The following is a 12,264-nucleotide window of genomic DNA, read 5'->3' as shown; positions in this document are numbered from 1 at the left end:
CTTCTACCTGTGCTATCTCTCAGGGACGGCTTTGTCATGACTGCACGACTTTCCTATGCTTGTTTTAGATTCATATTTTCCCGTTTGCGTATGCTTTAATCTCGTTTCCTTTGCTGTTCCTCTCATGTCTCTTCGCTGATTCTATTCATGGCTTTTCAAATATTGCCTTGTAATGGATACGAGGCATTCGCGCAGTCCGATCTTCTTTTTTTGCTCCTGGGAGACACCACTACTCTCTTGGGGCAACCCGTGATCGAAACTGCATGAACATCATAGAATGCGTTGTCTTTTTTTTTCCTATGTCCGCTCTCGTCAGATACCCCTTATGTTCGAGCATCCCCACTGGGGATACGTTCGAGTGACGCGCGTGCGCCGAGCGGAGATTGATGACTTTTCATCATCTCGAAAAGTTTTCTTTTTCTCTTCGCATTCATCTTCGGTGTTGTTATGGCTGCATTCATCATATGCAGCATAGACTTTTTACAGCGTCGGTATCTCATGGCGGACATTTGTTTCTGTTGCTGCCCTCGTGCGTTCTGCAGTCGAGTTTTTTTTTTCGAAAACAAAAACGTGCGCTTTCTTTCTCCGCGCTTTTTTTCGGATACTGGTTATCTCGCCGTTACACCCCCTGGCGCGGCTGGTGTGTTTCGAAGCCAAAAAAGGTATTCTTTGCATTCTGTATGGCGTTGGCTTGACCTGCAACTGCATGTCCTCTGCTTTCGGGTCCGTGGAGGCTGATTATCTCCGAATGAGAGCATCTTGCTTCATTTCCTTGTCTATTTTGATCATTTTTCTCGGACCTCGGGGGATAGGGCGCTGTCGCCACTGGAAGAATGGGCATATGAATTCTCGGGTTCGAATGAGGAGTGAACAAGCGAACCAACGGCCCTGAGATGGCCATGAGAAGGAAAGTTCTCTTATCCAATGCAATTTCGAAAAGTGTTTCCAATTCTTCTCTAGGTTGTAAAGTGGGAATTCCGTAGGATTAATATGCATGTAAATAACACATCATAAATGGTAGTTGCTATTGCGCTGCTTCCTCCGTCGATTGGAAATCCAAATGCGTGGCATTAAGCGCCATATTAAACGCGCGAGGTCTGATACGGGTAGATATCACACCAGCTATACCTTCATGGGCCACTCGGCTCTGCTTTCTTCCTCTTTTTCCGGCTTTTGAACTTCATTTTCCCTTTTCCCGGTTTTACTTGGCACTCCTTTTCACTTTTATCCTTTCCTTTTTCGTTTCGTTCCTCTTACACTACTTCTGCCTCTTTCATCGGCCGCCTCCTAGGGGGCACTTCACATTACAACTTGCGATTCTCCTAGAATCCTGATCGCGGACCTGCTAGCGGTTCCAATAAACCCAAGATGACCGACTTCGAAAACAGTATGATGGACGAGTCCTTCGCGATGTCCGAGGCTGCGGATGACCAGTCTCACGGCATGACCGCGAGCGCAACGGTCGGTACAAGGCGGCAAGCGAATGGCACAATTGGCTCTGTCTACTCTGGCAATAAGATTCGACACCTGAAGAAAGACGACGGCATACCTCTATGGCGCAAAGATATCCAGTACCAATTCCTGAAGCTGGTCTTTGAGGACAAAACGCCTGTTTTTACGCGGTATCCCGACGGACAGAAGGGAATGGACTTCGCGGATGTTTACATCAATGCGATGGCTCGGAGCAGCAAGACCAGCAAGATTCTGAAGGATAAACTGCAGAACGACAAACCGGCGGCTATCAATATGGCTATGGTTTGTCTGCTGGTCAATTTCGGTCGCATGAACACTACCCTGAACTGTACGCTTGCAGCTATGCCATAATATACTTGACCTCTGTGCTAATCACTATCGTCGCGATTTCTAGTCTTCCCCGAAATGCGTGCTCAACTCCGAACCTACCACTCGATCCCCTCACTACAAGCGCATCAGGATTCCAACGCCTACAAGCAGCTGCAGGATGCTCCTCGTCTGAAGTCTATTCTGAAGGGCGCTTCAGAGGATGTGGACCAGCCGAATACCCTCGAAAAGATTAAGCGGCAGAATATACCTCGGACCAACCCCGTGAACTTGATTTTTGTTCTGGCGCAGTATGCCCCCAAAGTGTCAGAAACACACTTCTTTCCTCCGCGAGACTTCTTCGACCTAGTTATGAGGTCTACACTTAGCAGCCAAAGTCGCGCTAGGGCGTTCCTCTGGCTGATGTGGTGGTATCTCGAGAGCGATTTCAGTCGCGAGGCTGCCTTGAACAATCCGTTTGGTCCAGGTGTGGAAGGCGAGGGTGCAGAGGGCCTTCCTTTGAAAGTACCTGCCTTTGATATCTTGACAGAGGAACAAGCCAGCGAAGAGAATTTAGATACACCCGAGGAACAGGAATACGGGGAGTCCAAAAGATTAGAGCGCAAACGTACGTGTGCCTAGGTCTGACTGTTGAAAATGGGACACTGACATTTTGCGCAGGCATCCTGGAAGAAGAGGAACCACTACCGCGCATTCCCAAGCGACCCAAGAAAGGTGAGTTGGGAATTCTGGAGAGCTATCATATTGTACATGTCTACAGAACGCTAACCTTTTCTAACCGCAGAATTCGGCATTGACGAAGAATCATTCGCAGGAGACTACTCTGGTATGGGAGGTCGTGGCTCTGCTATGTCCACCCCTCTACACCCTTCTGCTAAACGCAGCTTAGATGATGAGGACGATGATATGACCCCCGGTCACTCCCGTCCGCGACCTAAACAGGCCAAGCGGGAATCATCACTTAATCGAGCCGTGGGCCAACAGCGACTCATCTTGAAAACGAGGATGGAACATACTCCCGATGCTTCCCCCGCTCCTCCAGGCCCCAACCATCCAGTTCTTAACCGCTTTATTACTGAGCCTTCGCTTTCATCGGCACCTACTATGCGTCGGATGCGGCCACTTACACAGCACCAGATAGCCGTTGAGCAAAATCGTCGGCAGAGGATTGACTATCTGCTGGCTAAACGTAAATCAAATGCATACCGCGTTCTCCGTGCTAAACGGGAGAGTGAGATTCCTTTCGCGCGCTACGGTCGCTTGCTTCAGGGTCTGCCCGAGGGCTACGATACAGATGACGAAGAAACCTCGTGGGGCAAGGGTGGCCTCTTCCCGAACCCGGAAGAAGAAGATGACTTTGGAGAATGTGCGAGCGTCTTTCTCTCTGTAGTGCGAAAAGCAGCCCGCCGACTCGATCGCTGGGATTACACCGAAGCCAATGGTCCCAAGAAAGACCGCAAGATGGAGCGCGAGGAGCGATACCAGGCCAAGGCGGCTCTCGAAGCTGATGTGCGAAGTTCCAACAACCGATCCCGCCCGCGTCCTCGTCCTAGTGCTTCCAAGCGCAAGTCTACGGGTGTAACGAACAACCCCGGCACTATCAAGAAACCCGCAGCGTTACAGGCCAAGGGCACTCACGGCCATCCCGATGCTTTGGGCGCAGGGCCATCGGCTATGGGTACCCCAACCTGGGACCCTGAGCACGGACCCGATGACTTTATGGAGGGAGAACTGGATGATCTCGACCGCGAACTCCTTGGCGAAGTTTCTGGCGACGAAGATGATGGAGGTGCCCCTCTACGAGCGGACGAGGAAGGGGACTTCTCTGACGATCAGGATGACGAAGATGACGTGGACGGTGATGAAAATTCCTCCGCCTATGAAGGCGCCAATGGTTACGGACGACATGAAGCCTCGTCCCCAGCCCCTCGGGGTCTACCTAGCCCACGCGGGGGAGGTTATGGAGACGACGCGATGGAAGACTAATGGGTTGGCGTTTTGTTTTTGAAATCTTGTGTATCACGATCTACTCTTTCTTTTGTCTTTCTCCTATGTTCTAGGCGTACCATTCTCTTCCGGAATGGTTGTATTTCAAGTCAATTCCACCCAAGCCCTTGACATAAGTGGCGAGTACTACCTTGACATCCGACGTGCATTGCATGTGATAATTCCCCTCTTTCTCCCCTTTTCATGCTCCGTACATCTGTCCACTTCTATAGAAATCCCAGAGAAATTTCAGCAGATCATACGAGTAACGGGAGTCCGGTGTCCGAGTGGATACGAATTGCTACAGAGCGGTGCGGCCAACAATACGAGGCGGATTCCTAAGGGTACATAATTTGTTGAGATCCTTTACGCTTACACTTTTCCTCTTCTCCCCAACCTGAACCGACCTCATTTAACCTCGGAAATCCCAGAACCCTGAGATAAATAGCAAGCTGACCCTTGTTGCTTCGAGGAAGTTTATATTTCCGGTAAGCGTCATGTCCCGCTAAGCTCCCCCAGTCTCCATTTTCGATTTTCTCCTTTCCCCATACTTTGACATTTCGCTTAACACATTCCCAGTCACAGATCATCTTGTGCCATCTATTACAGCTCGACTTACAGAGCTTGGATCATCTAAACGTGTGGGACAAATAAAACACAAGTTTTTTTTGTCGCGCCGGCGATCATCTGGTCCCCGGAAAATTTAAGGAGCTTTGAAATCAACACACAAATACATTTAGCCATCATGAACGAACACCCTCGCATCCTGCGTCCGCGCCCGAGACGACCATTCGATCTGACGCCCGCTTCCACGGAGTCGTCCGGTCCCCCAACACCGATCGAGCCAGAGTACCTGAACCCGCAAGCAGAAGCCGCGTCCAACTCAACGAGCGTGAGCCGCACAGGATCAGTGATGAACCTGACCTCCTCGACGCTGTACGGGATCTACTCCCCGACAGCATTTGACGGGGCGGACCGCGACGAGTCTAGCCCCTGGGGCACGGAAGCCAACAGTCCGGAGTCAGAGTTCCCGCCCGAGCAGTCGCAGCGCGAAGCAGAGAAATCGGCCATTGAACCGCGGCAGATGTCGCTGCGGAGGACTCGGTCTCGTCTGAGCCATGGAATGTTCCGGGGCGTGATCTTGCCGCAGGCACTGAGCAGCGTGCTGCTCTTTGGCTTTGGTCTTGCTTACGGTGTGATCACTGTTTATCTTCATGATAACCATTGGATTACGCCTGTCAAGCTGGAGAATATTCATTACTACGACTTGTCGCAATACTTGGTCTCCTGGGGGTTGGCTGGTGTTGTTCTCGGTAACCTGCTTCCTTGGCTGGATGGTGAGGTCGAGTCTGATTCCGAGCTTGCGAGTACCGATGAGGACGAAAGTGGGGATCGCACCCCGGCTTGGGTTGCTGTTGCTCGCAGTGTTGGAGCGTTTGTTGGAATTGCATTTGCCATGGTAAGTGGATTCTTTCTTTTTTGCTCCATTGCTATATGACAAGGCTGACTTCTCTTTTTTCTTTACAGCGGAGACTCCCTTGGGAATCTACCACACAAGCATCGCTAACCCTCGCGCTCGTGAATCCCGTTCTCTGGTACCTGATTGACCGCACCACGACCGGCTTCGTCCTCTCAACCACCGTTGGCTTGGCCGGCATGGGGGTGGTCCTTGGCCTTAAGCCAGAGCTTGTGCCTGCGTCGACCGGCCCATTCCGCACCAGCATTCTGAATGGAACAGGACTAGAGCATGTGCTGGGTCCAGATTTCGGTTGCACACAGGAGAGCTTCGCGGTCGGCACTTGGATTGCCAGTGTCATTTTCTGCGCGTGCGTGTGCTTTGGAAATGTTGGCCGTCAGCTTGCCATCGGAGCTCGCGTCAAAAACGTTATGAAGTCGTGAGGCTCAAAAACGCCCGAGTTTTCCTGGTTCATGATTGAGGACTCGAGCTTTGCTGGGAACGGCCTCATGAAGGATAGGGAACGTTTAATGTACATTCGAAATAATTCATGGCTCTGATAAAGAATTGTAATAGAACTCGGCTACGCCGAATTTTTGCTACGCAGAAGACTACTTTACTCCGTATATCAAAGAACTCTGATGAAACCTACAAAGATTATAAGAAGCGAGGTTTTCAAAAAGAATATCAATTATATTTATTATTTCCGATTGGTATGTAGAATCAATCATTGCAATCCCTACTACATGACCGAGGTCAAGCAGGCACTGCACCCAAGATCGATACCTTCGCCAGTTGGCACTTGGTCTCCATTCTCTATACGATTTCCGTACTTCATCAGACGAGTCTTCGTAGGAACGCTTTTTGAGTAGAATGTGAGTTTTGCGTTGTTCATGAAGAAGAAAAAGAGAAGGAGAAGATGGCGCATCTGAGAAATCTCTTATGTATTCCCAGGTCACGTGTGCCGCTAAGGTCTCCTACATAATACTGATCTCTGATTGGGTCGCGCCACAGTGGGCTGTGGTTGATCACGTAATATAACTTTTGCTATCAAGCCCCGCCGCCGCAATCGGTCCGACCCCGCGAGTCATATTTTCTTCTTTTCTTTCTGTTCGTCATTTGTTATACCCTCTTCGCTTGGTTTCAGGTATGTCATTGGAGTCTTCATATCAATCAATTGCTTCAATTGCGGGCTGCATTTGGGAATTCCTTATCTAACATATCTAGTGTCGACCGTAGGATCCATCATGTCTCAACAAAAGACCGGTATGTCACTCTTGGCTTCATAGTTCCCCGGACTATGATTTATTTATTCCAAGCAGTTCATGGTCAATTCTAATATTCTGATTTTGTGATTGAACAGCTATCATCTCCGTCTATGACAAGACTGGTCTGCTTGACCTGGCCAAGGGTCTGGTCAAGCAGGAAGTCCGTCTTCTCGCGTCTGGCGGTACCGCTAAGATGATCCGTGAGGCTGGATTCCCTGTCGAGTGAGTTGCCTCTGTCATCGATGACGCAACGAAATATAAGAAGAAGCGTTAGGATCAATACCCAGCCCAGGAACTAACGATTGATCCCAGGGATGTCTCTGCCATCACCAAGGCCCCCGAGATGCTCGGCGGCCGTGTCAAGACCCTCCACCCCGCTGTGCACGGTGGTATCCTCGCCCGTGACATCGAGTCCGACGAGAAGGATCTCGCCGAGCAGAAGATCTCCAAGGTCGACTACGTCGTTTGCAACCTGTACCCCTTCAAGGAGACCGTCGCCAAGGTCAACGTCACCATCGACGAGGCCGTGGAGGAAATTGATATTGGTGGTGTGACTCTGCTCCGCGCTGCGGCCAAGAACCACAAGCGTGTGACCATCCTGTCAGACCCCCTCGACTACTCCGATTTCCTCAAGGAGCTCGAGGCCGGCGCTATCACCGAGGCTAGCCGCAAGCAGTACGCCCTCAAGGCGTTCGAGCAGACTGCCGATTATGACACCGCTATCTCAGGCTTTTTCCGCAAGGAGTATGCTGGCAACGGTGCGCAGCAGCTGTCGCTGCGCTACGGTATCAACCCCCATCAGAAGCCCGCCTCTGCCTACATGGTTCAGGGCCAGCTACCTTTCAAGGTCCTCAATGGAGCTCCTGGCTACGTTAACCTGCTCGATGCCCTGAACGCCTGGCCTTTGGTTAAGGAGCTCAAGCAAGCTCTTGGCTTCCCCGCCGCTGCCAGCTTCAAGCACGTTTCCCCCGCTGGTGCCGCTATCGGCGTGCCCCTGAACGAGAAGGAGCGCAAGGTCTACATGGTGGACGATATCCAGGATATCGAGACCTCCGGTCTGGCTCAGGCTTACGCTCGTGCCCGTGGTGCCGACCGCATGTCCAGCTTCGGTGACCTTCTCGCCCTCAGTGACATCGTCGATGTCCCTACCGCCAGGATCATCTCGCGTGAGGTGTCTGACGGTGTCATCGCTCCCGGCTACCAGCCCGAGGCTCTGGCCATCCTCTCCAAGAAGAAGGGCGGCAAGTACCTCGTCCTCCAGATGGACGAGGACTACACCCCGGCACCTGAGGAGACCCGCACTATTTACGGTGTCCACCTGACCCAGCAGCGCAACGACGTCGTCATCTCCCCCAGCAAGACCTTCAACACCATCATCACCCCCAAGACCACCACCTCCCTCCCCGAGGCTGCTCTCCGTGACTTGACCGTCGCCACCATTGCCCTCAAGTACACCCAGTCCAACTCCGTCTGCTACGCCCTGAACGGCCAGATCATCGGCCTGGGCGCTGGCCAGCAGAGCCGTATCCACTGCACCCGTCTGGCCGGCGACAAGGCCGACAACTGGTGGATGCGCTTCCACGAGCGCGTCATCGGTATCAAGTGGAAGCAGGGCACCAAGCGTGCTGACAAGTCCAACGCCATTGACCTGCTCTGCTCGGGCCAGACCCCCCGCACCGAGGCCGAGACCGCCGAGTACGAGCGTGTCTTCGAGGAAGTCCCTGCTCCCTTCACCCAGGAGGAGCGTGAGGCTTGGCTCCAGAAGCTCAGCGAGGTCGCTGTCTCGTCCGATGCCTTCGTACGTAATCCCCTTGTCCGCCCACACTCTTTCGTAAATGCTAATTGTCATCACTAGTTCCCCTTCATCGACAATGTCTTCCGTGCCGCCCGCTCAGGGGTCAAGTACATCGCCGCCCCCACTGGTAGCCAGAACGACACCCCTGTCTTCGAGACTGCCGAGAAGCTGGGCATCACCTTCGTCGAGCAGGGCATCCGTCTCTTCCACCACTAGATTTTTCTAGTGTCTTTCCCCCTCTATTCCCCTTTCCTTTTTCTCCTCGTAAAAAAAAAGACGCCGTCTTGTGGTCTCCACTGTGATTGATATTCGATATGATGATGATGTCAGGTTTTTCCTTTTGATTTAGATAAATTTATACACATATTTTGAATACAGATGGCACATAGTAGTCAGTTACAATAACTCCTGAGAAGTTCCTTCGACTCTAAGACCCCGGCCCGTGTCGCATGGTTTGACGCCCGGAATCGAGGTTGTTTTCTTTTTCACGAAGAATCCTAAATTCTGAACGACTTTACATATTCTCCCATTGGATCTCTGACTTCTCGCCAGGTTCAGCCCCAAATGAATCGTTGCTACATCGATGGATTTCTCCGTCGGAACTCCGCTGTAGCGTCCGTTCTCATCGAACTAGCCTAGCACCCCTCTTGAGATAAGACAAAAACACCAAGCAATGACCAAGCAATAACTAAGGAATCACCAAGGAATCACCAAGAAACTACCAAGAAATACCAAGTAATAATATCAGAAACTGGCAGAATAAGAGCTATAAATTACCACCTGCGCTCTTAAGCTATCCCGCGCAGAGATATCGAAGTCGTTATGCCAGGGGCATTGATCTCTAGTGCCGGTTGAATTCCGGATTTTGTCTCAAACTTCATGCAGCTACTAGAGGATATATCCAATCAGATCTGCCAATCTTAATTAGTGCTTTTTTCGCCATCGCAGTCCGGAAATTAGGGTTGCAATCACAACATTGCGATTAGCTGTCCCGTGTGTACTATATATCAGGGGGAAACTCCCCATCCCAGATAGCCGAGTATCACCACAGCTCCATTGTTCCTCAAGATGCTCGTACGCCAAGTTTGTGTCGCTCTGGCGATCGCGGCTCTTTCTGGAGCCGTCCCAGCACCGGTGAAGCATGTCTTGCATGAGAAGCGAAGCGAGCATTTGGATTGGGTGAAGGGCGAGCGCATTAAGCGTGATTCTGTGCTGCCTGTGCGCATTGGTCTTACCCAGAATAATTTGGAGAAGGGTGATGAGTATCTCATGGCTGTGTAAGTTGTTTTATGTGTCTTGTCCTCATGGTGTACATCCTAATCACTAATATTTGTATAGTTCTGACCCCAGCTCCCCCAAATATGGACAGTATTGGACTGCGGAGGAAGTTCATGGTTTGTTTGCGCCTTCAAAGGATTCTGTGGAATCTGTTCGTCACTGGCTTGAAGCTTCTGGGATTCATGAGTCCCGGATTGTACACTCCGATAACAAGGGATGGTTGGCTTTTGATGCCTATGCGCATGAAGTGGAGGATCTGTTCAAGGCTGAGTTCTATGAACATGAGCATGCCAGCAGTTCCAGCATCAAGATTGGCTGTGAGGAGTGAGTCTTGCTGCTTCTAACCATCTTGGACTCTTTTAACAGTGTTAGGTACCACGTCCCTGAACATATCCAGGCACACATTGACTATATTACTCCGGGTGTCAAGCTCAGCCCCATCGTCAAGAAGACCACTAAGGAGAAGCGAGCGTCGCATTTGGTTCATTCCAAGGGCACGCCCGTGGGAATTGATGACTCTATCAACACGGTTATTCCCGAGAAGGCGAAGTCACTTCCTGCGGATCTCCAGACATGCGGAACCAACATGACTCCGGCCTGCATCAAGGCCTTGTACAAGATTCCAAATGCCACCAAGGCAAAGAAGGGCAACTCGCTTGGTCTCTACGAGCAGGGTGACTACTTTGCCAAGTCAGATATTGATCTGTACTACAAAGCCTATGCTCCTTGGATCCCTCAAGGCACTTACCCCATTCCTGCCTTGATTGATGGTGCCAACTTCTCGGTGCCTGATTACAGCCCGCTGAATACTGGTGAATCGGATATTGATATTGACATGGCGTAAGTACAGTTGTTTTCTACTTGCTTCTCTGCTATTTGCTAATATCGCCAGTTATGCCCTTATCTACCCCCAGTCCGTGACTCTTTACCAGGTTGATGACCAAATCTATGAACCGCAAGAGGTTGCGACCACCAACCTGTTCAACACTTTCCTTGACGCTCTCGATGGTGTATGTCATATTCTGCTGAAGATAAATGCATATTGCTAATAATTTCAGTCTTACTGCACATACAGTGCCTTCGGTGAAAAGGGCGACAACCCTGATATCGACGCAGTCTATCCCAATCCCCAACCTGGTGGCTACAAGGGTAATATACAATTTCCACCAAACGGACTGATCTGATGGCTCACACAAAACAGGCAAGCTTCAATGCGGTGTGTACAAGCCCACAAACGTCATCAGCGCCTCCTACGGACAAGCCGAAGCCGATCTCCCCGTCGCATACACCAAGCGCCAATGCAATGAGTTCCTGAAGCTCGGCCTGCAGGGCCACTCCATCCTATTCGCCTCTGGCGACTACGGAGTCGCCTCCTTCCACGGCGACGGAAGTGCCAACGGATGCCTGGGACCCGAGGGAAAGATCTTCAACCCCCAATACCCCTCCAACTGCCCCTACGTGACCTCCGTCGGAGGCACCATGCTCTACGCGGACCAGACCGTCAACGATGCCGAAAGCGTGATGCACGCTAACTTGGGTGGTACCGCCGCCAACTTCAGCAGCTCGGGCGGCTTCTCCAACTACTTCCCGCAGCCTTTGTACCAGAGGAAAGCCGTGGAGAAGTACTTCAAGAAGGCCAAGCTGACTTACCCCTACTATTCCGAGTTCGAAGTCAACCTTAACAAGACCAAGGGTCTCTACAACCGTATTGGCCGTGCTTATCCCGATGTGTCGGCCAATGGTGCCTTGTTCCCTGCTTACACCAATGGAGCGCTGCACCACTTCTATGGCGCTAGTTTGGCGTCGCCATTGTTCGCTTCGGTTCTGAATTTGGTAAGTCGGGAATTTGAATTTGTTTGTCGACCGTGCTAATGGATCTGCTCTTGGTAGATCAACGAAGAACGGCTTGCCAGGGGCAAGCGCCCTGTTGGTTTCGTGAACCCCGTGCTCTATGCTCACCCGGAGGTTCTTAACGATATCACCAACGGCACCAGTGCTGGATGTGACTCGGACGGCTTCAGCGCTATTCCAGGGTGAGTACAATATTATATATTGGCTGTGGGCTTTTTACTGACGTACTATGCAGATGGGATCCCGTTACTGGATTGGGCACACCTAACTATCCCAAGTTGAAGAATTTGTTCTTGTCTCTGCCTTAGGTGGATAAGGGCAGAGTCTGTTTAACAGATTTGAAAACCGGGTACTGATCACTTTGACATCAAGTACCAAGTTATTTCAGGCAGGCGTGACATTGGGATTTCTCTATGATTCTATGTCCAGACTACTCTTCTTTTGTTATTTTTGCTCTCTATGTCTATATCAATGAGATGGTTGAGCAGATTGTTTATACAGCTCAGCGACCTAGGTATCTCCTATTTATGTGTAAAAACACTTCGATGTGTTTTCGGATATTCTCTCGAGATGTCTTTTAGATGTATAGGAAGGGCCAGCGACTTTTCTATATGTAGCCCGAGACTGGCCCATGTCTTATCGAGAAAGTTACCTTAATTCTGAAAGAAAGTCTTATCGCATTCCTATTATTGAATTTAAAAAATAGACCAATGTACATAGGTTACTGTTCTACGACATGAGAATATATTCAGCCAACTTCTATCTGTGTTTTGGTCACCTAGGATATTCACAAAAGGATTGTGTGTCGCTCGTTCACTATATGCATGGTT

The 12,264-nt window shown here is 50.7% G+C and overlaps 4 protein-coding genes across 4 annotated transcripts; all 4 read left to right on the top strand.

Moving 5' to 3' along the window:
• Positions 1 to 1,368: 1,368 nt before the first annotated feature.
• Positions 1,369 to 3,786, top strand: LCP9604111_7111 (uncharacterized protein; the record flags this gene model as incomplete). Its single annotated transcript, XM_039075108.1, has 4 exons — positions 1,369 to 1,801; positions 1,868 to 2,407; positions 2,461 to 2,514; positions 2,585 to 3,786. The coding sequence occupies 4 exons, from the start codon at positions 1,369 to 1,371 to the stop codon at positions 3,784 to 3,786; spliced, it is 2,229 nt and encodes a 742-aa protein (XP_038926809.1).
• Positions 3,787 to 4,531: 745 nt separating this feature from the next.
• On the top strand, positions 4,532 to 5,685 carry LCP9604111_7110 (INSIG family protein; the record flags this gene model as incomplete). The annotated part of the gene is made up of 2 exons (XM_039075107.1): positions 4,532 to 5,245; positions 5,314 to 5,685. 2 exons carry the CDS (start codon positions 4,532 to 4,534, stop codon positions 5,683 to 5,685), a joined length of 1,086 nt encoding a protein of 361 aa, XP_038926808.1.
• Positions 5,686 to 6,184: 499 nt separating this feature from the next.
• Positions 6,185 to 8,521, top strand: LCP9604111_7109 (phosphoribosylaminoimidazolecarboxamide formyltransferase/IMP cyclohydrolase; the record flags this gene model as incomplete). Its single annotated transcript, XM_039075105.1, has 6 exons — positions 6,185 to 6,201; positions 6,298 to 6,389; positions 6,470 to 6,508; positions 6,606 to 6,732; positions 6,823 to 8,308; positions 8,366 to 8,521. The coding sequence occupies 6 exons, from the start codon at positions 6,185 to 6,187 to the stop codon at positions 8,519 to 8,521; spliced, it is 1,917 nt and encodes a 638-aa protein (XP_038926807.1).
• An 852-nt stretch (positions 8,522 to 9,373) lies between these two features.
• Positions 9,374 to 11,742, top strand: LCP9604111_7108 (S53 family peptidase; the record flags this gene model as incomplete). The annotated part of the gene is made up of 8 exons (XM_039075104.1): positions 9,374 to 9,582; positions 9,644 to 9,907; positions 9,956 to 10,423; positions 10,476 to 10,593; positions 10,642 to 10,732; positions 10,785 to 11,416; positions 11,474 to 11,616; positions 11,670 to 11,742. The coding sequence occupies 8 exons, from the start codon at positions 9,374 to 9,376 to the stop codon at positions 11,740 to 11,742; spliced, it is 1,998 nt and encodes a 665-aa protein (XP_038926806.1).
• Positions 11,743 to 12,264: the final 522 nt, after the last annotated feature.

The sequence above is a fragment of the Penicillium roqueforti genome (genome assembly GCF_015533775.1).
Source record: "Penicillium roqueforti strain LCP96 04111 chromosome Unknown scaffold_21, whole genome shotgun sequence".
NCBI lineage: Eukaryota > Fungi > Ascomycota > Eurotiomycetes > Eurotiales > Aspergillaceae > Penicillium > Penicillium roqueforti.
The sequence above is the reverse complement of the archived record's forward strand: the minus strand, read 5'-3'. Positions and strand labels throughout refer to the sequence as shown.